This window comes from Populus nigra, chromosome 4, assembly GCF_951802175.1.
Source record: "Populus nigra chromosome 4, ddPopNigr1.1, whole genome shotgun sequence".
NCBI classification, from domain to species: domain Eukaryota; kingdom Viridiplantae; phylum Streptophyta; class Magnoliopsida; order Malpighiales; family Salicaceae; genus Populus; species Populus nigra.
In genome coordinates, this window is record NC_084855.1 from 4,176,221 (window position 1) to 4,199,887 (window position 23,667).

General features: G+C 38.0%; 5 protein-coding genes and 1 pseudogene across 9 annotated transcripts; 3 read left to right on the plus strand and 3 right to left on the minus strand.

Moving 5' to 3' along the window:
- The first annotated feature begins 355 nt into the window (after positions 1–355).
- On the plus strand, positions 356–1,060 carry LOC133691654 (transcription factor PAR1-like). Its single transcript, XM_062112255.1, has one exon. The coding sequence runs from the start codon at positions 504–506 to the stop codon at positions 921–923; it is 420 nt and encodes a 139-aa protein (XP_061968239.1). The 5' UTR covers positions 356–503; the 3' UTR covers positions 924–1,060.
- Positions 1,061–4,506: 3,446 nt separating this feature from the next.
- On the plus strand, positions 4,507–6,017 carry LOC133692656 (peroxisomal and mitochondrial division factor 2-like). 5 transcript variants are annotated; one of them, XM_062113753.1, is made up of 2 exons: positions 4,507–4,629; positions 4,960–6,017. In XM_062113753.1, the coding sequence occupies exon 2, from the start codon at positions 4,969–4,971 to the stop codon at positions 5,878–5,880; it is 912 nt and encodes a 303-aa protein (XP_061969737.1). In that variant the 5' UTR covers positions 4,507–4,629; positions 4,960–4,968; the 3' UTR covers positions 5,881–6,017. The 5 variants fall into 5 exon arrangements, with proteins under 5 accessions (XP_061969737.1, XP_061969738.1, XP_061969740.1 ...); XM_062113754.1 differs by having other exon boundaries at positions 4,507–4,623; XM_062113756.1 differs by having other exon boundaries at positions 4,508–4,586.
- A 1,922-nt stretch (positions 6,018–7,939) lies between these two features.
- On the minus strand, positions 7,940–11,272 carry LOC133690653 (uncharacterized). Its single transcript, XM_062110900.1, has 4 exons — positions 11,105–11,272; positions 10,035–10,856; positions 9,833–9,928; positions 7,940–8,217 (listed from the first exon to the last, which is right to left on the minus strand). The coding sequence occupies exons 2-3, from the start codon at positions 10,797–10,799 to the stop codon at positions 9,839–9,841; spliced, it is 855 nt and encodes a 284-aa protein (XP_061966884.1). The 5' UTR covers positions 10,800–10,856; positions 11,105–11,272; the 3' UTR covers positions 7,940–8,217; positions 9,833–9,838.
- Positions 11,273–13,351: 2,079 nt separating this feature from the next.
- Positions 13,352–14,510, minus strand: LOC133690656 (xyloglucan endotransglucosylase protein 1-like). The gene is made up of 3 exons (XM_062110903.1): positions 14,177–14,510; positions 13,899–14,092; positions 13,352–13,801 (listed from the first exon to the last, which is right to left on the minus strand). The coding sequence occupies exons 1-3, from the start codon at positions 14,459–14,461 to the stop codon at positions 13,411–13,413; spliced, it is 870 nt and encodes a 289-aa protein (XP_061966887.1). The 5' UTR covers positions 14,462–14,510; the 3' UTR covers positions 13,352–13,410.
- A 4,360-nt stretch (positions 14,511–18,870) lies between these two features.
- LOC133692958 (uncharacterized mitochondrial protein AtMg00810-like) lies at positions 18,871–19,442 on the plus strand. The gene is made up of 3 exons (XM_062114143.1): positions 18,871–19,117; positions 19,157–19,211; positions 19,316–19,442. The coding sequence occupies exons 1-3, from the start codon at positions 18,871–18,873 to the stop codon at positions 19,440–19,442; spliced, it is 429 nt and encodes a 142-aa protein (XP_061970127.1).
- Positions 19,443–22,014: 2,572 nt separating this feature from the next.
- Positions 22,015–23,365, minus strand: LOC133691635 (xyloglucan endotransglucosylase protein 1-like; annotated as a pseudogene).
- Between the last annotated feature and the right edge of the window lie 302 nt (positions 23,366–23,667).

Genomic DNA, 23,667 nt, shown 5'->3' on the forward strand with positions numbered 1-23,667 from the left:
GAAAGATGCTTGATAAATAAAAACAGGAGACAAGAGTTAAAAATCAATATGGAACCCTATGTAATGATTTTATGGATGTATTTGTGTCCTATTTATGTTTCTATTAAACTAATTTACTTGATGTAATTTTCTCCATGCGTCGGGTCCAGCACAGTTTTTTGTGTGCGGTGACAATACCTCCACAGGATAGGTCACATGTCGGCTCTCTTGGCTCGACATGAACACGCGCCATTTGCGAGTGTATATCGCACCTTCCACTAGAGTCCAAAACTAGGAATTGGGAAGCCGAATAGAGATGGGCCCATCTTCGTTGGCATTGACATTTCTCGAACTCAACAATAATTCAACACCCTCTCCTCCATACATACCGCAACACCGCTAGCTCACAAGGCTCGTAAACACATAACACAGCCCAGCTTCTTTCCTTTCCCTCTCTCTCTTTAGTTTCTCTCCTCGATCCTCCGTTTCTTTCCTTGTTTCTCTTTACAGGATATATTGCATCCATGGAGGATAACTTAAACCAAGCAATGATACCCACATTTCATAAAAGAAAAGAAAGGAAAACCACCCACGAGAAATCTGAGATGGCAAAGCATGAATCTTTAGTTAGTTTGAAAAGGAGCAGGAGAGCAGAGAATGTTCACAAGAGAAGCAGAAGAAAGAGAGAGGAGATGTTAAAGGTTCAAGAAAAGGATCAAGCGTCGACGGTGGGTGCAGGTGAAGATGATGAGAAGGCAGAAGTAGATAGAAAGATTGCGGCATTGCAAATGATTATCCCAGGGGGCGAGTCGTTTGGGGTAGACAAGTTGTTTGAAGAGACTGCTGATTATATAATGGCTTTGCAGTGTCAAATCAAAGCCATGAGAGTTCTTGCTGGTTTTCTTGAAGGTCTAGAAAAGGAAAAGAGGAAGTCTGGAGGTTAATTAAGCATGGACTCCCATCTTGTATCACTTTTGAGGGTCCGTTCATGTCTCTCTCTTTTTTCACATAATTTTTTTAACCTTTTGTTCATTTATTTTATTTCTATCTTAAAGATGGGAGCAAGATTTCCCTTTTTTTTCCCTCCTCCTTTTGCTGATATTCTTAGAAATTAGTAGTTAACGAGTGAGAATGATTTCCTACATATGGTTGCTGGGATTTTTTAAACATTACATTTCGTAGAGAGTTTTAATTATTTGCCAAGTTATGATCTGCCTTTAATTGGAGCTCTCCTTCTTCGTTTTACCACAGCTAGATAGATCCAACAAACGATTACATGCTGCTATTTTGTTGCATTGATCTTCTCCTTTTTGCTTCAAATCGTAATTAATTTTGAGACATTGATTTCAATTAACACAGAGGTTGAAAACAATAGTTAATGTTGGCCCGAAATAATTAAAATCATGCCTTGCTAATAAGAAAACCTAATTAATATCTGATGTGTTGCACGACTACTCCATCCACATTTTCTCTTTGCTGCCAACTTTAGGGGAAACAGGATGGGTTCTAAAGGAACAATCCGCGCTCTTTGCTCTTGCACCATTATTTATTTGATATATATTAGCTAGAGAGTCGATGAAAACCCAGCATTCTATGTAATAATAATGAAACTGTACGTATTTGCAATTCAAAATCTAGTCCACTATGGGTGGAGAAAGGGGGACACGGTCTCATGCTAAAACTTTCATGGAAATCGATAAAATCATACATGTCTGGTTGAGCTGATAATATATCAGTGAAGGAGGCTGCCTAGCTAGCTTGTCACGATATGCCAGGGGTTCCGACGCTAGCTGGTCAGCAGATAACGACATCCTCCACAAGCTAATTCAACTTGAAGCTAGCATTCAGTTACCTAGAGATCCTTCAGAAATCATACAATAATAATAAAAAAAAAAAACAAGAAGGTATGATTCATAAGTTGTTACGTCACTCATGTGGCAATCACTCTTTTAATCGCTCTCGTCTCTCTTTCGAATTCACCAAGAAATTGATCTGATATGATACAAATAACCAGAATATGGGATATGGCGCTAATGATTGATAGGTAAATAAACTTATTGGAAGGCCAGTTGAAAAGAAAAGAAAAGAAAGAGATATGCAGTTGATACTTGCATATTTGAGTGTCTACTTGGGCTTGAGAAATGGATATGTTCCTGCGTCTAGAGTTTAGAGAAGCTTCGGAGTATGGAGGATTTCGCTATAAATAATGGTTGTCCAGTGGTGCGTGTGAGAGTGATGGGGCGCAAAATGCATAATAAATACTTGATATTAGGTGATGGGTTTTGCTGGCTGGTGTAGTTGTTCCTCTGGGGCTAAAAAGCCTAAAATGCACCACCGTCCTGGCCATCACATGCATCGTCATGCAATTTTGACCTTTTTTGAGTATTTTTCCATTCTATTACTCCTGCCAAAAGTTTTCATAAAATATTTTAGGGTATTTTTTTTAAAAGTAAAATAGCACATTTTAGTAAAAAAATATTAATGGTGGTCGTATTTTAATTTAAACTTGCAAGTAACAATTGCTTCTCTAAATAAAAAACATGAATGGCAATTATGTTTTCAATTGAAACCTCCAACCTTCAACTTTAAATTAATCTTCTTAGTTAACTCTAAACGTTGGTGATTATCATATGCTAACCAGCATTTCAGCACATGCAGGCATAATTAAATCTCTGGCATTTAATTTTACGAGCACACAAAATCGGATCTAATCGAAGAGTTCTTATCTGATCTTGTTTACTTGAAGCATGAAGAATCTATAACTAACATAAACTAATGGAGGAGAAGGAGTTAATTCATTGTTACTCTCATCTCAAAGCACTTAATTTTCACTTCAATAATGCTTTTTTTTTTCTTTAACTTTTTTCTAATATTAGATTTAATTATCTCGATCTCATCATATATGCGGAGGAGTTAACTTGAGTTTTTTTATATTTTTTTTAAATTTTATCAATCAATATTTCATTGGTTTGAAATTATATTTTTTTTTTCACGTTGCTTTTTATAAGGTTTTTTCAGTTTCATTACTTAGATCACGGGTCAGACATGTTAACTCGAGTTGTTTTTATTTTATCTTTTTTTAATTTTATCCTTCAATATTTAGTTTGTTTGTCCTCATCTTATGACTTAGGTTGGGAATATAATAGATTATCTTGATTTTTTTAATCTTTTTTTAGTTAATTTTTTTTTTCAATTTCATCATTTAATATTTGGTTGATTTGAGAATAATTTTCATATATTTTTTTCTACGAGGTTATCACTGTCTTATTACCAAGACATGAGTTTAGTAAGTTAACCTATAGTTTGAAACTCGGCCCGGCTCGGCATGTCGCCTCGGTATCTGGCTGACCCGGGGCTGGAACCGGGTTCGGTTTAAGAAAAAATAGAGGAAGTCAAAAACCGAGTCACAGTTGACCCTGCGACTCTGTCAAAAACCCGGTTGCAACCCGTTAACTTTTTTTTTATTAAAACGATGTTGATTTGATTTTTTAACAAAATCAGAAATGACCCACGCGACGTGGTCAAAACTCAAAACTTGGGCCTTGGGTCGAGTCGACCACCAGTACGAGTATAAAAACTCTAGGCTAACCCAGGTTGCATCATGTCATCTTTTTATCTTCTTTTTTTATCGTTTTTTTTTTAATTTCATCCTTCAACACTTGATTGATTAAGAATTGAGTTGCATAATTTATTTCAAATTATTTTTTATGAAGTTATCTCAATCATATGACCCAAGTTGCGACTGTAATTGGTTAACTTGGATTGATTCAAGTTGTTTGTTTTCTGTTTTGTTTTTTAATTTCATCATTCAGCATTAGATTGATTGAGAATTGAATTTCATAATTTATTTTAATTTACTTTATATGAGTTATCCTGATCTCATGATTCTAGTCATGAATTTAATAGGTTAACACAATTTGATATGGGTTGGTTAATTATGTCTGTCATAATATGTTTTTAAAACAATGTCGTCTTGAAAATTTTTTAGTCGAATTATGTTTTTACCGGTTATTTAAGTTATTTTTAGATATATCAAGTTGACTGGATTGACCATCCATATATGGTTTAAATTGTTTTCTCCTTGAAAACACACTAGTAACAACCTAGATATTATTTACATTAAAAAAATTTATCTAACCCACAACAAAGCATGAATAATCATCTAGTTAATTATCTATATGGAAATAAATATATTTTTAATATATATTTTAAATCCATTAATATATAATTTAGAATCTTTTGAAATCTTTGAAAATACAAGAAATCACACACAAAGTGGTTAATAAGAACTCCCAGTTGAAATAAGCATTTTAGTTTCCTAAAATTAAGGTTTATGGAGAGGAAAATTACCACAAACCCTCAAAACCCTATTGGATATGGTCAGATGGGGTCGTAATGGGCCGGTCCGTCTAAACCCGTCCAACCTATTATGTTTCCAGCAGAACTGGAAAATGTCAGGTTCAACGGTCCAAATGACCCAATCATGAGGTGGGCCCAATACCTTTAATCACTTGCTCCTCACAACCATCCTCAGCCGTCCATTGCTCGCAGACCGTGATTAAAAAAATAAAAAGACGAGAAGGAATCGGAACAACAGAAACCCTAATGTGCGAATCGATTTTTTCCCATTTTTAGATTTCAAAAGTAAAGGTCTTCTTCTTCTATTTTTTTTCCTTGCCCCATCCCTCACTCTCCTTGAAAAAATCCATTTTCTGTAACTTTCAAGAAATAATAATAATTTTGTAAGAAAATTCTCTCCGATTTCCTGCTATTCCTTCAAACTAATAAAAAATTCTCTGATTTAGTTTTAGAATCTCAAAATTTTAGAGTAATTAACATTCAATTCAACCCTTTCTCGGCAACCAAACAGTGCTTTCATCTCTATTTCTGTATGAATGTGTAGTTAAAATTGCAACAGTATATAACTTTTCCTCTCTGATTTTGTTTTTTATTTAATTGTTGATATTTGTGTTATTTTAGGGTTAAGCAATGGCAGATGAGATGGGAATGACCAACGGTGTCGAAGAGAATCAGGTGGCTGTAGATAATTTCTACGATCTTGATCAAGGCGAAAGGGAGACAGAGCTTAAGCAAAAGATTGCGTCTTTGGAGACCGAGAAGAAGTCACTAGCCGATGAAAACGAAGAAATCAAATGTCAGGTCGAAAAACTGAGGGCCAAGTTTGAATCGATGAAATCAGAGGAGTCAAGTCTGAAGCTGAGGGTTGCGGAGTTGGAGAGGGAAGTTGAGCAATCGGAGGAGACCCAGAGAGCGCTTGAATCAATAGCGGGGAGAGCTGCAGAGCTGGAAACAAATGTTTCTAGGCTTCAACATGACTTGATTTCGGCGATGAGTGAAGGAGATGAGGCGAATAAGGAGGTTGCTGAGTTGAAGAGGGAGGTGAGTGAGAAGGAAGTGAAAATTGAAGAGGTGAAGAAGGAGAAATCGGAGGCGGAGAAGAAAGTGAGGGAACTGGAGAGAAAAATTGGTGTTTTGGAGGTCAAGGAGATTGAGGAGAAGAGTAAGAAAGTGAGGCTTGAGGAGGATATGAGAGAAAAAGTGACTGAGAAAGATAAAGAGATTATTGACTGTAAAAAGAGAATTAAGGAGTTGGAGAGTCTAGTGGTGGAGAAGGAGAGGTTGGAGAAGAAGTTGAGGGAGTCGGAAGAGAAGGTAAAGGAAATGGAAGGGAAGATGGTGGGGTTACAAAAGGAGGCCAAAGAGGCGGAAAAAGTGATTGGTGGATTGAAGGAGAGGGCTAGGGAGGTTATTAATGGGATCGAGATTGATAGTAGGGAGAAGGGGTTTAAGGTGCAGTCACCCGTGGTGGCCATAGGGTCAGTGGGTGCTGTTGCTGTTGCAGCTGCTGTGGTTTATGTTTGCTATTGGAGGCGGCGGTGATTCGGAGGTTAGGGTCGTTGATCACCAAAAGAAATGTTTCAGTTTTGTTGGATGGATATCTTTTTGCTTGGCTTTGTTTTTTTAGCCTTATCATGGATTTTGATTATATTAATATCTGGCATGTTTTGAAGTTCAAATGTTTGCTTTCAAATGTTGTTAATAATGCTGAGTTATTTGACATATTATAGAGGATTTACTAATTAAAAATGATGTCTAATCGAAGATATTAGACATGATTGAGATTGCTCTTTAGTGATTGCTTGTTTACCCTTCAATTTTGAACTTAAGTAAGGTATACTGCACCCATGTAACATTCTCCTTTATCTTTCCATTTTTTCATGTTACTTTTTTTGTGCTATTGAATGGCCAATGTGATTGGAAGATCATGTTATTTGAAGCCTTTTTTTGTGAAAAGTCTTGTACACTCTTGAACAACTTGTATTTTTTCTTAGTTTTTAAGAGTTCCTCTAGTGAACACATGTGAGTTCAATTGCTCGTTATAGTACCTCTGAAGCAGTGACTTGATTGTTTATGCTTGTTGCTCCCTTGTGTCTGTTAACTCTGATTCCATGTACAATCATTGTATGGTTGCCAGTGTCTGAATTCCCAACTTCTAGGAATGCCTGCTTTAAGATTTATTATGATCTCCAGATTTGGAACACCCGCATTTAGATTGACTATGATCTCCGGATTTGGAATGATGTTTTTTGCTTAACCGTGGTTGCTATTTGCTGTTTCTTTGTGTCAATTTTTATTTTTATTGAACCCTATGGGTTGTTGGTTTTGCAAGGCATACACCCATGTGATATTCAGTACTCTGCTCGTCTCCCTGCTTCATAGCCATCCTTTTTGGTTGATGCCTTCTGATAATTAGGTCATATGATAATTCCGTAGAATTCCCACTAACCAAAAGCGACTCTTATCTTCTGGACGTGGCTTTTTTGTTATGTTCAGTGAGGGAGGAACCTTGCATTTCCTCTAGCGTGTTTCACTGCAACACTATCATGGTTCCCACCAAGGAACTAACAAAAGTATGCAGTGTAGACCAGTAAATGAATGGTGCATTAGTTATGTGTAGAAATTCACCATCTATTTGCCCAGTGAGCACAATGATGCTGGGCTTAAGATAAGTGTTGTTGAATCTTGCTCGTTTCCCACTCCTTACCGAGTAAGGACATCTTTGGTGTTGAAATTCACGCAACTATTCTGAATATTTGGTATCTCATGAGCTGGTTTGAATGCATTTAACGGATGGAAACTCCTGCATTGACACGTTTTGCAGTTTTGCATTGTGAAAAACTTGGCTCCACATTGGCAATGGGATCACGTGTTGTTTCCCGCCGCCTATGTTGTTTGTTCTCTTTGTTTTTCTGTTGGAAAAATTCACTATTTTGTTTTGTTTTGTCTACTTGGTCTTCAAAGTCATAGAATTTTCTCAATCGAACATTCCTGTCTGTAATTAATGTTGATTCCATCCAAATTGGACTCTTGTTCATAAGAAACAATGATGCAGTGTGCTGGAGATCTTTTTTTTTTTGTTAATGCTGTGAAGAGTCATGAAGGTTCATTGAAAACTCGGAAGCAGTTCGTGTTCTTAGAGTGGAGGTTGGTCAATTCATTTATTTTTTGTTCAATTTTTAATATGATATTAAAAATAATTTTTGAAAATAAAAAATTATTTTAATGTATTTTTTTTTAAAATCAATTTGAAAAATAATTGCTATTGTAATTCCAAACACCCTGGTATTTTGAAAAATTATTCCTACTCTATTTCTTCAAAAACACCCTAATTCCAAAGGAATTTAATTTTGCTGATCATGAAATCTACAGTATTCACTGATTAATTAATTCTTCATAATATAGTTACCGAATGCGCTTACAAACACCTGATAAAAAAAAAAAGTAGGCAACCAGTTTTCTGAGAAGTACTGACTGAGCTGGAGCGGCACCGCTTTCTCTACAGGCAGCGGTGCTCCAACGGCTTTGTTTTCCTGCAGCTGGAAGTTTCGAATGTAAAGACAGTAAGAATAAACACTTCATCAATCATTCAATTTACCTCTTTCCCATCGAATAAATCATATTTTATAAACACTCGGAAGTAAGAAAATTCTTGCCATCAAACTCAAAAGTACAAATCACTCGAGTGCAATCAGAAAACCTTAAAGAACAAGAAATATAATAAAATGACGACGGCGCTAAACACACCACACAATTGCCAATGAGCTGGAGGCCAGCTGCCAAGTTTTCATCTACTCGCGACACAAGAAAGAAACCACTGCACAAATTATAAAATTTGTTGCCTTTTCTTGACAGAAGTTCTCTGATGATGTTCTTCATCTGCAACACAGAAAGAAAATAATTTGTTGAGAATGAGCACTTCATGTCCAAATACAAACTTCATGATTGGTGTTTGCTATGCATCACATCAACGAGTAATTAATAGATAACTTTCCACTTAATTATCTGACTATAAATTTAGGAAAATGGAAGTGTCATTGAACTACCTGCCTATAATAAAACAGCTCTTTTATATTTATATCAGGATAATAACTTCATCAAGCTCAGAGATTCGCCGAAGGGAGTGAGGTTAAAACAAACCAGATCAGGTCACAAAAGTAAACAACAAAAAGCAGGTAGGTCCTGACTCTTGACAGGACAGAGTCTTGGCTAGACTCTAATCAAGCCATCCAATTAACCAAAAGCCAATGGACTAAACAATTCCCAATAAAACGACCATCACACTATGATCCAAAGTCCAGACACACTGACAGCCCAAATCTAGCCAACTTCTAGTGGAACAAAAGTTCTGGGATCACATAACTGACAGGTTCAAACAAGATTCTAGACATTATTTCTCCTGACATGGACCCTGAAATTCTTTTCTGTGCTAATAGGATCACAAGATCCTATTAACACAGCGCGTGCAAAAAACTTGGTCATCATTTCCTGCCATGGGCCCTGAAGTTCTTTTGCGCGCAAACGAGTTCAAATGACCCCCCTCTAATATTTCCTTTTCATGATACTGTTTCAGAAAATCCAAACATGGTAACATAAAGGAGCAAAAGCCCCAAGCACATGGCAAAGAGTTTCCACAATCATCTGATCGATGCAGTCTAACCAAGAGCGTCCTAAATCTAGCAGTAACAAAAGTTCTACACCAATCAAAGACATATATCTGACCAACAGGAAACTAATGTTCAGGAAAGCTTCTTGAAGAGAGAAAAAATAATGCCACAGAAACACTTCGCTAGAGGGATTCTTTTGTTGCAGGAAAATGTATTATTGGAACTTCAGTCTTTATCAGCATAAAACTAATAGAGTTTGTGAGTTTTCCTGAAAAAGCGAATGCAAGATTCCACCTTATATTTGATGTTGACCACATGGACCTGTTTTTTTCACTCTGTATCCGGTTCCATTTAAGGCCAATTTTCAAACTTCAGGCGATATTGTATATACTACACTTCAGGCGATCAATTTCATTCAAGATCGTAAGTTCAGTAAAAGCATAAATGACCAATACATCATTGATTATCGGACAAGTTTGTCTTGGTGTGATGAAATACACATATTAAGTGACAACATTTTCCAATAAACGACTTCTAGGTTGGAAATCTCCGCCAGATGTTCAGCTTTAAGTGTCGAAGATAAACGTTGGTCTATCAATTCACAAGCTTATAACATAAGGAAATACGAACATTTTAGTAAATGCATAGTGGTTTCAGTTCATACAAAATCCCAGATAATCAGAATAAGTTTCTGACTGAACTGCAAGCATCAAAGTTTTTAGCCGCGTGTCTAAATGCAAACAAGATAATTACTAGAAACCATTCACATTCCACAGTCAACATTATCAAACCCATACTAGACACAAAAGAAATGATTGACTAACTTTTCAATATACTAAAAGCGGAAAACCAATGAAGGGAGTTTTTTGCTCAAAGAGTGTGGTCACCTTAAGTTATCTATCGGAGGGCCGCAGAGCTTCAAAAAGGCCACAGCAGCTCTTCCAAGATGGGCGCAGGCTACGCTGTCGAAGGGATATAATAGGCTGTGAAGAAATTCAAAACAGAACACGAGTACCAATTAGTGAAAAATACTAAAGATCAGGACGATTAATCAAACTTTCAACATTGAATCCCAATAAAGTTACTGACCGGAGTTCCTGTGGTTTCAGGAAAAAAAGCATCACTGCTTCCAACTAAAGTAGTAGATTCGACATTTTCCACAGTTTCCCTGTCAACATTAATCGATGATCCCCCAATATTTTCCTCCAAAGCAGCCTGCTTCACTTCCTCGTTACCCTTTGACTCTGCATCGGTCAAAGCTGGAGGAGCGGCATTGCTTTCTTCATAAGATTGCAACACTTTCTCCTCAACTTTTTCAGACACTACTTCTGTTACAGCAGGAAACGACCCATCTGTTGCATTCAATACCACCTCAGGTAATTCCCCATCAGTCTGATCTGTGACAGCTGGAGGAATCACATCAGTCTCATTCAAAGACACAGATACAACATCAACCACATCAGAAACCTTCTCTTTGGTTTCTTTCACTTCTTCTTCAACCACATCAGAATTTTCCAATTTCTCCACTGATGCTTCTATAGTTTCAGTCAATTTTTCCACCACAGATACAACAAACTCGGTTGATCCAACAGCTGTATCAACCACCTCTTTCTCCACCACTTCTAGTGTCGCTGCTTCCCCCACTTGAGCATTTTTCTCTTTAGCTTCTGCCTCTTCCTTTGAACCATTGCTGCCATCCAAACTCGAAATGCTCTCATCAAGACTTTCTTTCATTAGCTCAGAAGTACTATCAATAACAACTTCTCTCGCCAGCTTAGCCCCGGAACCGACAACCTCAACTTCCTCAATAACTTCCTGTCGTTCCTCGATCTTCCCATTTGAAGCCGCCTCCATTTTGGTTAAAAACTAGTGATTTAACAGACAAAAAGAATGCGTCTCTTTCTTTTCCTCCTGTCGGAAGGACATGTACATTGAACACAATAGTTATGGATTTCAGTAAAGACCACAAATTATTTATTTAAATGGGATTCCAGGTCAATAATTTCAACACAAAATAAGAAGGAAAATAAGAACCGATGGAAACAAGTCAAACAATATGATGGTTTCTAAAATATCAGTGAAAGAAAACAACAAATTAAGAAAAAGTTTAGACCACAGAAAAGGAAAACCTGAAATGATAGAAAAGGGAAGATGAGTACCTTGACGTAGAATGGTAGGAGGAGGAGGATGGGAAATGACAAATTTTAGACTCAAGAGTCTTTGACCGGTTGCTGTGTTTATTTAAGTAGTGGAAGAGGTAGAGAATAGAATGGTAGCTGGTTTTGCGTTGCGTTGATTGGAGAGCTAAGAACTGAAACGGTTGACATCTGGCAACTTTTGGAAATTGGAAAGGCGGTTAGTTTTTTTAAGTAGCTCCGTTTGAGCTGCCGAGCCAAATTAAGGCCATGATTGAAGCTCTGTTCAGCCGATTTTTTATTAAATTTATTTTTTTGATTTTAAATTTTTTTGATTTTATTTTTAGATTATTTGATGTGTTAATATTAAAAATAAATTTTAAAAAATAAAAAAATATTATTTTAATATATTTTCATAAAAAAAATACTGTGAAAAAATAACTTCATTCATACTTATACTTTCAGTAAAAGTAAAAGTTAACTGGGACAAATAGTTGTTAAATTGTATAAGCCTAATTTAAAATGTGTTTCTTTATGCAGTAATGTTTTTTTAAAAAATTGATTTTTTTTAAATTAATTTTTTCTAATAATTTTAGATAATTTTAATATATTAATATAAAAAATAAAATGTTTTTAACTAAAAAAAAACTGTAACCGCTAATCAGTTAATTCCATTCAAAACTTGAGGTGATTTGAGTTTTAAATTTTAAAAAATTAATCCATAAATTTGTCGGATGTTACAAAAGGACAGCTTTAATTCACCCACTAATCTTGCCCAATCATTCGCTTTGCTTCCTTTTTAGGTAATTTCTTGTTTTTGTTTATTGAATTGGGCCAAAGCCCGAAAGCTACACCAAAAGGGTTTCGACGCAATCGACAGATTATGTAGGCCGGGCTTACATGGAATGCGTATTTACTCGGACCACCCTGACTAGGATTTCAAGACGAAGAAGAAAAACGATGGCCTCATTCTTGGTTGAATTCTCGGAGAGTGGTTGATCTGAATTTTGTTCGCTTTTTTTTATAACCTTGAGGAGACGTTAGAACCACAACGTTACCAGAAAGGGCGTATGGAAGTTCGAGCAAATAAACCCATCTTTCAATTTATTGAAACCATTATCAATAGATTTCCAAATGTAAGAAGAGGATTGAGGAGTATGGTATCTGAAGTCATTAGGGCCAAGGTATTTCTTTTTCGAAACCGAGCTCCATAAACTACTAGAGCCCGAAATGACATGCCAACTTAATTTACCCAACAGAGCAATATTTTGATGTCTAGCCGTTCGAATGCCCAAGCCACCATGCTTCCTGCTTTCCGCAACTTCATCCAACTTAACCAGATGAATACCTTCAACCAAAATGTTTGCATAGAATAGATAGACATTTCCGTCAAAGTGGATTTAGGTTTGCGTTGGATTGAATCACTGTTTTGTTATTTTTTAAAAAATTTAATTTGATGTTTTTAGATAATTTTAATATGTTGATGTAAAAATTAAAAAATAAAAAATAAAAAATATTTAAAAAATAATTTTTATTAGTAACACAGACACAGACACCTGAGGTATCTTCCCTCCTTTGTTTAGGAAGCTCTAATTCAAAATGGGTTGATTTGTTTTTCATCATGTGATGACTAATTTATATTTCTATTTTAGGATCCATATGCTGCTGTAATTGCAAGCCAAAGAAATTCAAGGTTACGAGGGACGTCTTTGCTAACAATAGAGATTGACCGGTGCTTGATATGGTCCTGTAATTTATTTTGAATGTAGCAACTCATGTACTTGATGTATGAGTGTTAATTGAAGATTATGTATCGATCAAGATAATAAATATCTCTTGTTAGGTGATCGTAAGTGTGAGTGAGAAAACACAAAACTGTCTTCTTACTAGAAGCACTTCCCAGCTCTTACAAAATAACCTTTCTTTTCTAACATAGTACTGAAAAGATAGAGGATTGGCAGTCGGAATGGAGTTTCAAGGCATTTAAGATGAAATTCATATGGCATGTATTAGACCAACTTTAATAATTAACATGATTACGTCTGACGTACACTAAAGATTTCATCGAAATGCTCATTTGGGCCGGGGTGTGTTGATCGAATGTTTAATTTTTATTGCCAAGGTAATATAGATGGGTTGTAAGGTTTGTAAAGAAAGTAGAACAGAAAGTAACTTAACATGAATTAAGAAATTGAGTTATTTCACATTACATTATTTATATTCTACGAAAAAAATAGAGATTTTCGTGTTCTAATTAATCATTTAGGACAAACTTGCTAAAAAATGAACCAATGGATGCTTAATGTCTAGTTTCTTCAACGGCATCTTGATCACTTGCATTCAGGTGGGAGACCCTGAGGGAACCGTTTCAAGTCAGTGCAGTAGTTGTAAATCATGCACTTCTGCTGCACCCATCGAAGTCTGTTGCGCCCCGGGGCATCAAGTGCTTGAACTTGCCAGGCGTTGTCTTGCACAGAATTGGGAGAGGTGGAGGTACAAGGTGATCCAGGTGACCAAACACAAGCATTGGCTTTGAAATTTCTGTAAGAAGCAATGAAAGGAGCTTGTGTCCAATCAGTCTTTACAAGCCCCCCTCTTGTTGCCCAGTCATCAGCATTCCAAAGACTTGAATATATCCTCATGGCTTGCTTGTTCGGGAATGCCACACCAATTGATTCCAGGTTTTGGAACACTCTTATTGGGATGTTGTCCACTAAGAAACTGCAATGAAAACGCAACAAATTGCAAATTTGCATTAGGAATTCGGGACTGTATGGTGATACAGGAGTACTGAAAGTTGAGAGCATGTTTTACTTACATAATGAGTTGTTTGTTCCACACAATGGAGTAGGTGTGAAAAGCCTTACTGGGATCAAACCAGAGATAGAATTGTTGTTCTCTGTCGCCTTTCCCCTGGGAGAACACATTGGTATGGAGAACATATGGCTCTCCAGTTGCATTTTCCAAAAACTCAAAGTCGATCTCATCATGTGTCGGCCCCTGAGACGATAGCTGCACAAGTAAGAAAAATATGAGAAACCTCAAATTTATGAGTCAGAGAAGAAATTCAATTGGAGGATAAGGACCAAGACTTACATAGTATGTAGTGACAGTACCAGCCGAGTTGCCTGGTAGTAGCTTGATTTGCATGTCGATTCGGCCAAATAAGTATTCATTCTTGGATTGGAAGCCAGAACCAGAAGCAGTGTCAAGAGATAGTGTGAGAAGTTGGCCACCATTTAGAATCTTAGCACGTTGATCGCCCCAGGTGATGTCAAAATCTTGGAAGAAATTGCCACCTTCTGAGGATCCTATTAGATAACCAAGTAACGAAACTAACAGAAGCATTGAGGAAAGCTTACTGGGACAAGAGAATGACATCTTTGCTTTTCCAAGATAGGGAGATGTGTAGTAAGGATGAGGAGAGAGCTAGAATTTGTTGAATATTAAACTCAATCTAGATGGTCAAGGAAGGCAACCACCAACTGCCACCGACCAGCCGCCACCGACCAGCCACCAGCCGCAGCCGCCAGCCGCCTTCACACCACCGTCCACAGCCGCTTTCACACTTGAAGGTTGAATTTTCTTGTTTTGAATTCGTGTATAAATAGCAAGCTGAGCTTATGCTATTATGTGTGGGAGAGTAGAGAGAATAGAGAGAAACACTAGAGAGAAAGAGAGGGTGTGTATTGGTAAGCTTGTTGTATTTATCTTTGCTCCTGTAAGCTTGTGTTCTTGAAATAAAACTTTGTGTTTTATCTCCTCTGAGTGTTTCAAAGCCACCACCAGTGGTTCCTCCCACCAACAATTGGTATCAGAGCACCGTTCGTCAGAAAACAGAAGTATTTTCTGGGATAGCCGAATTTTCAAAGTTGTCTAAAACAAGTTTTGATCATTCCACCGTGTAGAGCTCATCCATACGAACTCACTGCCGCAAAAATAAGCTCAATCGGACACCGGGGTGAGCCACACGCGCCTCCTGAATATTCGACATTGTTTGCCCACGCGCATACCACGCGCCCCGAGATAGACGACGACTGAGCCACACGCGCGCCATATTTGAGCCGTTTAAGCCGCGGCGAGCCAAGCCTCAAGCCAAGCCTCCAGCCGAGCCGAAGAATATTCCAGAGAATATTCCATTTCCAAGCCGAGCCGCTAAGCCGAGCCACTATTAGCCGAAGCCGAGCCGATAGAATATTCCACAGAATATTCCCGGTTCAACCCAGCGAACCCCCCGACGCCCAGAATTGGTTTTTGGACCGGTTCACCCATTTTCTGACCCGATTTCGACAAAGTCAGACCGGTTCCCGACTATTTCGACCATTCCGGATCGATCTACAGTGTCCGTTTTGCCAAATTCAACTCCCATAAGGAGATATAGTCATTAAAAGAGCAAAATGACTACAGAAAGTACACAAACACTCATCCCAAAGCTGACCAAAGACAACTATGATAGTTGGTGCATCAGATTAAAGGCATTCCTTGGTTCACAAGAGTGTTTGGAGATTGTACACTATGGTTATGATGAACCAGAGTCCAAAGAAGAAGAAGATGCTTTACAAGAGGCACAGAAGCAAGCCCTGAAAGTCAACAGAAAGAAGGACAACAAAGCAAAGACCATCATCTACCAAGGTCTTGATGAAGATACATTCGAGATCATAGCTTCCGCTGAAACATCAAAAGACATATGGGAGGCTCTCCAACAAAAGTACAAAGGTGCTGACAGAATCAAGAAGATTCGTCTTCAATCTTTGCGAGGTGAATTTGAGTTATTGCAAATGAAGTCCTCAGAATCTATTTCTGATTATCACACAAGGATTATGGTGATAGTCAATCAGATGAGGAGAAATGGAGAAGCCATCGTCGATTCTCGAATTACTGAGAAAATTTTGAGATCCCTAAATCCAAAATTTGATTTTGTTGTTGTCGCTATTGAAGAGTCCAAGGAAGTGGACAAGTTGACAGTTGATGAGCTTATGAGTTCTTTGCAAGCTCATGAGCAGAAGATTGTAAAGCGAAATGGAGATAAGGCCATCGAGCATGCCTTACAAGCAAAGCTGTCTCTCAAGGACAGATATGAGCAAGGGGAGACTTCAACAAGTGGATATACCACTCAAGCAGGAAGTCAACAATCCAGAGGAGGATTCCAGAGATTCCAAGGAAGAGGTTCTTGGAATACAAGCTACAGAGGAAGAGGTGGCAGAAATACCACCAGAGGAGGCCAAAGACAACAAGCATTCACTCCTAGAGGAAGAGGAGGCGGTTACAATAACCGTGACAAGAGGAATATCCAATGTTATAGTTGCAATCAATTTGGGCACTATAGCACTGAATGCAGAAGGAAAGCTCCGTTGGAGATACGTGAGCAAGCCAACTATGCAGAGAAGGATGATAGAGAAGAAGCTGCATTTCTTGTCCAACAAGAACTTGGCGAGAAACAGGAAAATATATGGTATCTAGATACTGGAGCCAGTAATCACATGTGCGGCTACCGAGAGTTATTTGGTGATCTAGATGAGACCAAGCAAGGTCTAGTTACTTTTGGAGATACCTCAAAGGTTCCATTCAAAGGTAAAGGCAGCATCCCAATCAAGTTGAAGAACGGCGATTCCAGCTACATCGCCAATGTCTATTATGTCCCAGCCATAAAGCAGAACCTGATCAGCTTAGGTCAACTTATGGAGAGAGGTTATACTTTTTACTCGAAGAATTGTCATCTGACAATTAGAGACAACAATGGGAGATTAATGGCCTATGTGAAAATGTCCAAGAATAGGATGTTTCCTTTGAACATCCAGTATGATGCAGCAAAGTGTTTGAGTGCCATCACCAACAGTGAAGAATGGCTCTGGCACCTGAGGCTTGGACATCTGAATTTCACAAGTCTGAAGATGCTAGCAAGCAAGAAGATGGTCAAAGGTTTGCCCCACATTGATCATCCAGATGAAGTCTGTGAGAGTTGTGTCCTCAGCAAACATCACAGATCCAGTTTTGCCAAAGAAGTCAACTGGAGAGCAAAGAGGCCACTGGAGTTAGTGCACACAGATGTGTGTGGCCCAATAACGCCTATGTCGACTGGACAAAATAGGTACTTCCTCACGTTTATTGATGATTTTAGCAGAAAGACGTGGATATACTTTCTGAAGAGGAAGTCAGAAGTATTCAATTGTTTTAAAGATTTTAAATCAATTATGGAGAAGCAAAGTGGCTACATGATCAGAACCGTGAGATCTGATCAAGGTGGAGAATATACAGCAAATGACTTTGAAGCCTATTGTACACAACAAGGCATCAGACATCAGACAACACCTGCTTATACACCACAGCTGAATGGTGTAGCTGAAAGGAAGAATCGCACGATTCTTGACATGGCAAGAAGTCTGCTCAAAGCAAAGAAGTTGCCCAAGCAATACTGGGCTGAAGCTGTATCATGTGCAGTGTATCTACTGAATCGCTGCCCAACCAGAAGTTTGCAAGGAGTCATTCCAGAAGAAGCATGGAGTGGTCACAAACCAAGTGTTACTCATCTACGAGTCTTTGGTTGTGTGGCATATGCAAAGATCCCAGATGCAAGAAGGAGAAAGCTTGATGATAAAAGCGAGAAATGCATCTTTGTCGGATATGGTGAAAGAAGGATGGGATACAAGCTGTATAATCCCATCACGAAGAAGGTGATTATGAGTAGAGATGTTATCTTTGAAGAAGATAAATCTTGGGAATGGAATGATGATAAAGAAGCAGGCAAATGGATCAACATTGATTTGATCCTTGAAGGTGAAGAAGTACCAACAGTACTTATCGAAGAACCGATTGTGCCAGCAGCTGAACCACAAAGTCCGGTACACAGATTCCCTGTATTCAACAGGAGGAACACACCAGGAGCATCATCATCAACACCACCATCAGTATCCTCATCAGAAGAACCAAGAAGGATGAGAAATCTTGAAGAGCTGTACGATGCCACTCAAGTAATGGAAGATACAAATTTGTTTTGTTTCTTTGCAGATAGTGACCCATTAAGCTTCAATGAAGCTGTCACAGAAGAGAAGTGGATAAAAGCAATGGATGAAGAAATACATGCCATTGAGAAGAATGATACCTGGAAGCTGACTTATCTACCAGAAAACAAGAAAGCAATAGGTGTCAAATGGGTCTACAAGACAAAGAAAAATGCAAAAGGAGAAGTGCAAAGATACAAAGCCAGATTAGTAGCTAAAGGCTACAAACAGAGAGAAGGCATTGACTATGGAGAAGTATTTGCTCCAGTAGCCCCGCTAGAGACAATCAGACTGATGATCTCACTAGCTGCACAACATAGATGGAAGATCTATCAACTCGATGTGAAGTCAGCATTTCTGAATGGCTTCCTAGAAGAAGAGATCTATGTTGAACAACCACTTGGATACATTGATGCTGAAAATGAAGGCAAAGTATACAAGTTGAAGAAGGCTCTCTATGGTTTGAAGCAAGCTCCGCGTGCTTGGAATACCAGAATTGACAGGTATTTTCAAGATAATGGATTTGAGAAATGTCCATATGAACACGCCATATATGTGAAGAAAGGAGCAGATGACAGCATCTTATTTGCGTGCCTGTATGTTGATGATTTGATATTCACCGGCAACAACCCTACCATGTTTGAAGACTTCAAACGAAGCATGGTACAGGAGTTTGAGATGACTGACATTGGTTTAATGTCACATTTTCTTGGTTTGGAAGTAACGCAGAAAGAAGAAGGGATTTTTGTATCCTAAAGCGGTTACGCCAAAGATATTCTTGAAAGGTTCAAGATGGAAAGCTGCAATCCGGTATCAACTCCAGTTGAGAATGGAGTGGAATTGAGGAAGAGTAAGGTTGGGAATGTCGATCCAACTTACTTCAAAAGCTTAGTAGGAAGCTTAAGGTACTTGACATGTACCAGACCGGATATACTCTACGGGGTCGGACTCGTCAGCAGATACATGGAGACACCAGACCAGTCTCATTTGAATGCAGCCAAGAGAATTCTTCGCTACATCAAAGGCACAATGAATGAAGGTATGTTTTATACCTCAAGTAAAGATTTTAATCTTGTAGGCTACTCGGATAGTGATTGGGGTAGAGATCTGGATGAAAGGAAAAGCACAACAGGGTTTGTCTTTTTCATGGGAGACACATCTTTCACATGGTCATCCAAGAAGCAATCGATTGTCACATTATCAAGCTGTGAAGCTGAGTATGTTGCTGCTAACTCAGCCGTATGCCATTCAATATGGTTAAGGAATATGCTGAAGTTTTTGGGATTTCCTCAAGAAAATCCTACGGAGATTTATATAGACAATCGATCAGCAATCGCATTGGCAAAGAACCCAGTGTATCATGAGAGGAGCAAACACATTGATACACGTCATCACTTTATTCGGGAACATGTGAAGAATGAAGAAGTCCAACTAATATCTTGCAACACAAATGATCAAGTTGCAGACATCTTCACAAAGCCTTTGAAGAGAGAAGTATTTATCCGATTAAAGTTCATGCTTGGCATGACATCCCTCGATTGAGTTTAAAGGGGAGATTTGTTGAATATTAAACTCAATCTAGATGGTCAAGGAAGGCAACCACCAACTGCCACCGACTAGCCGCCACCGACCAGCCGCCAGCCGCCTTCACACCACCGTCCACAGCCGCCTTCACACTTGAAGGTTGAATTTTCTTGTTTTGAATTCGTGTATAAATAGCAAGCTGAGCTTATGCTATTATGTGTGGGAGAGTAGAGAGAATAGAGAGAAACACTAGAGAGAAAGAGAGGGTGTGTATTGGTAAGCTTGTTGTATTTATCTTTGCTCCTGTAAGCTTGTGTTCTTGAAATAAAACTTTGTGTTTTATCTCCTCTGAGTGTTTCAAAGCCACCACCAGTGGTTCCTCCCACCAACAGAATTGTGTTCTATGATGTTAGAAGCACTGCAGCTTGGTTCCTTTATATAGGTCCTTTTGAGGCAATAACCTGTCCTGGTTGATATAAAAATTCTACAGAGAGAGCTTACATATTTGGATTCTTTTTTGACTGGTGACAGGCTTGCAAATTAATGAGAGGAAGAGAGGAAGAAACCCAGGAAGGCAGAAAATCGTGTGTGCCTTTTGTCTCAGTGAAACATTTGAAATAGGAGAAAGCTTGTCTTGAACTGATGGAAGCCAAAACCATGCAAGTTGACCATATAAAATAACTAAATCCCAGCTGTCAGACTAAATGATGGTCAGTTGACAACTTCGGATAGAGCCTGGCTGCTTGCTCAAAGCGTCGACTTTATAACCGGAGACAGACGAGGCAGGAGGCGCTGGGTGGTTTTCCTTATCTAAATATGCGCAATACGAAGGATGAAAGAGTCTTCCCGTTTTTGACCTGCCTTGGTTTCACTTGGTACTCGTGGGTCTTTGCCCAATATTTAGAAACATATATTTTAAAATTGCCTAGAAGATTCCTGGTGTAGCTTTGATCTAACAAGATTTATAGATATTTTTAAAAAATATTTAATAGAAAGCTTACAATGGGTTTCAAGAATAGTCATGGCGCATATCAAGTGCACTTTGAGCTCGAGGGGAGCACTTGAGCCCAGGTGTTGGGCAAGTGCCCGGCACCATGTGGGCTCGATCATGAGCCGGCCTCCCATGAGCTTGTCTTGATTTTGAGCCCAATAATATAACCTTAAAGTTCATGGACCCAACAAGTATTTAAAGCCAATTATTTTTTCGTTCATAGGTAAGTGATATTTTTTTTCATTAATGCACGTATAATTTTTTTTTGTTATTAATGTTATCAGGAAAATTTTTTTACTGTTGAGGTCAAATGTTCAATATTTTCTATTTTCAAATAAAATCTTTCTTAATAAAATTTTCTATCTCATCCACTGCTCTTTTTATTTTTTCGACTTTTTAAAATAGGAAAGAAGAAAACAAAGTAAGATAATACACAAACTTAAATTTATTGAAGAATTAATTTATTAATCAAATAATTAGGACCGAAAAAATTAATTAACAATAGTTTTCGAAATAAAAAAAACTAATTATTTTATTTTATTAAATCACGAGGATTAATTAAGCAATAATTAACATGCATGGAAGCAAAGTTAAATACTCATTCACTTCGACAAAAATAAGTGAACTTTAAGCAAATAATTAGGTGTTAATTTTTGTTTGGTAATCAAGTTAGGTGGGTTTTGGGGTTTCAGCAAGGGTAAATAATTAATTAATGAATTTAATTTGTTGGGAAATCAAGATTTGGTGTTAATTTTTTCAAGTCTAGATTCATTGATGAGAAAAACATTTATCTAAAAAAAAAAGAAGATAAACAAATAGTGAGCAATTCACTATTACAAGCACAAAGATGAATGCAAACACGGGATTATCCTCAAACCTCAAACCCCAAAGCACAAATTAATATACAATTAAGGGAAATCGAGTGCAAAGCACAATATACTATTTTAAGGTTTAAATCAGTCGATCTTTGAGCTAGAGAGGAACCGAAAGCCAAGTAGTTTTTCGAGTAATAAGGATAGTTTATGCTGATGGAGAGAATGAATTTCTTTCAGAACTGGAAATAACTCATCTTTACTTGAGTGATTAAAACGGACATACCACAATAATCATTTGGTATAATTGATTGTTTGACAACCAATTATTAAGTTGATCTTCAGCTCTTAGCAACAGGTTCTACTTTTACCAAAAACATCACCTGGGATATACACGATGCAATTACAAGTTGAAATGCCGCCATTAATACAGGCCGGCCATGTATAGATTGACAAAAATCATTCATCACTATCAATCATACCGTAAATGTAAAGTTAATCTGTAACGGGTTGCACCATAAACTTCAAGTTGGATGCTTGAGAGAATTTCTTCGTGCACATTGTAAAAGATGGAGGACGAGTTGCAATAATCGTAACGGAAGTAGAGGATAATTAAAAAATTGAATTCGATTCATTTGATGTTACATTTTATTTGTAAAAGAATAAAGAATTAAAACTGACTTATTTCATTTTACATTTACGTATTTTATTTTGCATAAAGAATAAAGAACTTTCATAATACGTGACAAACTCATTAACGTGTAGCTTCTTCAAAGAAATCTTGATCGCTTGCATTCAGGTGGGAGACCCTGAGGGAACCGCTTCAAGTCAGTGCAGTAGTTGTAAATCATGTACTTTTGGTGCACCCATCGAAGTCTGTTGCGCCCCGGGGCATCAAGTGCTTGATCTTGCCAGGCATTGTCTTGCACAGAATTGGGAGAGGTGGAGGTACAAGGTGATGCAGATGACCAAATACAAGCATTGGCTTTGAAATTTCTGTAAGAAGCAGTGAAAGGAGCTTGTGTCCAGTCAGTCTTTACAAGCCCCCCTCTTGTTGCCCAGTCATCAGCATTCCAGAGACTTGAATGTATCCTCATGGCTTGCTTGTTTGGGAATGGCACACCGATTGATTCTAGATTATGGAACACTCTTATTGGGATGTTGTCCACTAAGAAACTGCAATGAAAGCGCAACATATTTCAAGTTTAGCATTTGAAATTCGGCTTGTGACGATACAGAAGTATTGAAATTTGAGCATTTTTTACTTACATAATGCGTTGTTGGTTCCACACAATGGAGTAGGTGTGGAAAGCCTTAGTGGGATCAAACCAGAGATAAAATTGTTGTTCTCTGTTGCCTTTCCCCTGGGAGAACACATTGGTATGGAGAATATATGGCTCTCCAGTTGCATTGCCCAAAAACTCAAAGTCAATCTCATCGTGGGTCGACCCTTGAGAAGATAGCTGCACAAGTAAGAAAAATATGAGAAACCACAAATTTACGAGCTAGAGAAGAAATTCAATCGAGGATAAGGATCGCGGCTTACATAGTATGCAGTGACAGTACCAGCCGAGTTGCCTGCTACTAGCTTGATTTGCATGTCGATTCGGCCAAATAAGTATTCATTCTTGGATTGAAAGCCGGAACCAGAAGCCTTGTCGAGAGAGAGCGTGAGAAGTTGGCCACCGTTTAGTATCTTAGCACGTTGATCGCCCCAGGTGATGTCAAAATCTTGGAAGAAATTGCCACCCTCAGACAGGCAAATAACAGAGTAAACAAAAGCATTGAAGAAAGCTTTCTCGAACGAACGAACGACATCTTATCTTTTTCCAAGCAAACAATCAGGAGATGTATATTATATATACCAGCAACTAGCAAGAGATTTATCAAGAGAGAGCTAAATGTGTTGTGTGATGTTGGAACTTTGAGCTCGGGTCCCTTATATAGTTGCTTTCATGGGCAGCTAGTTGATTAAAGAATAGTTATAGCTGGCATATGTATATAGTATTTTAGGACTGGACACAGGCTTGCAATGTCAATCGAGGAAGGAGCCTAGGAAAGTAGAAAAAAGTGGTTCTATCTTCTATGTGAAAGTGAAGGGGTTTGGTCAGGGGGCAATTGCACAGGAGAGATGAGAGTTATTGGACTAATTGAGCCGAAACCGAGTTGTCCATACAAAATGAATGTCCGGTGCTGCAATAATGACACAGAGCTGGCAAAGCATAAAGCATATTGTCAAACTGGAGACAGAAAAGACAATAC

Coding starts and splice junctions, on each gene's coding strand:
- LOC133691654 (XM_062112255.1), top strand. CDS start 504: ATGGAGGATAACTTAAACCAAGCAATGATACCCACATTTCATAAAAGA.
- LOC133692958 (XM_062114143.1), top strand. CDS start 18,871: ATGGAAAGCTGCAATCCGGTATCAACTCCAGTTGAGAATGGAGTGGAA. Junction 19,118..19,156: donor CAAAGGCACAATGAATGAAG/GTATGTTTTATA, acceptor TTAATCTTGTAG/GCTACTCGGATAGTGATTGG. Junction 19,212..19,315: donor GAAAGGAAAAGCACAACAGG/GTTTGTCTTTTT, acceptor CTGCTAACTCAG/CCGTATGCCATTCAATATGG.
- LOC133692656 (XM_062113753.1), top strand. CDS start 4,969: ATGGCAGATGAGATGGGAATGACCAACGGTGTCGAAGAGAATCAGGTG.
- LOC133690656 (XM_062110903.1), bottom strand. CDS start 14,461: ATGTCATTCTCTTGTCCCAGTAAGCTTTCCTCAATGCTTCTGTTAGTT. Junction 14,093..14,176: donor GTACTGTCACTACATACTAT/GTAAGTCTTGGT, acceptor TTACTTGTGCAG/CTATCGTCTCAGGGGCCGAC. Junction 13,802..13,898: donor TGGAACAAACAACTCATTAT/GTAAGTAAAACA, acceptor TTTTCATTGCAG/TTTCTTAGTGGACAACATCC.
- LOC133690653 (XM_062110900.1), bottom strand. CDS start 10,799: ATGGAGGCGGCTTCAAATGGGAAGATCGAGGAACGACAGGAAGTTATT. Junction 9,929..10,034: donor CTGAAACCACAGGAACTCCG/GTCAGTAACTTT, acceptor ATTTCTTCACAG/CCTATTATATCCCTTCGACA.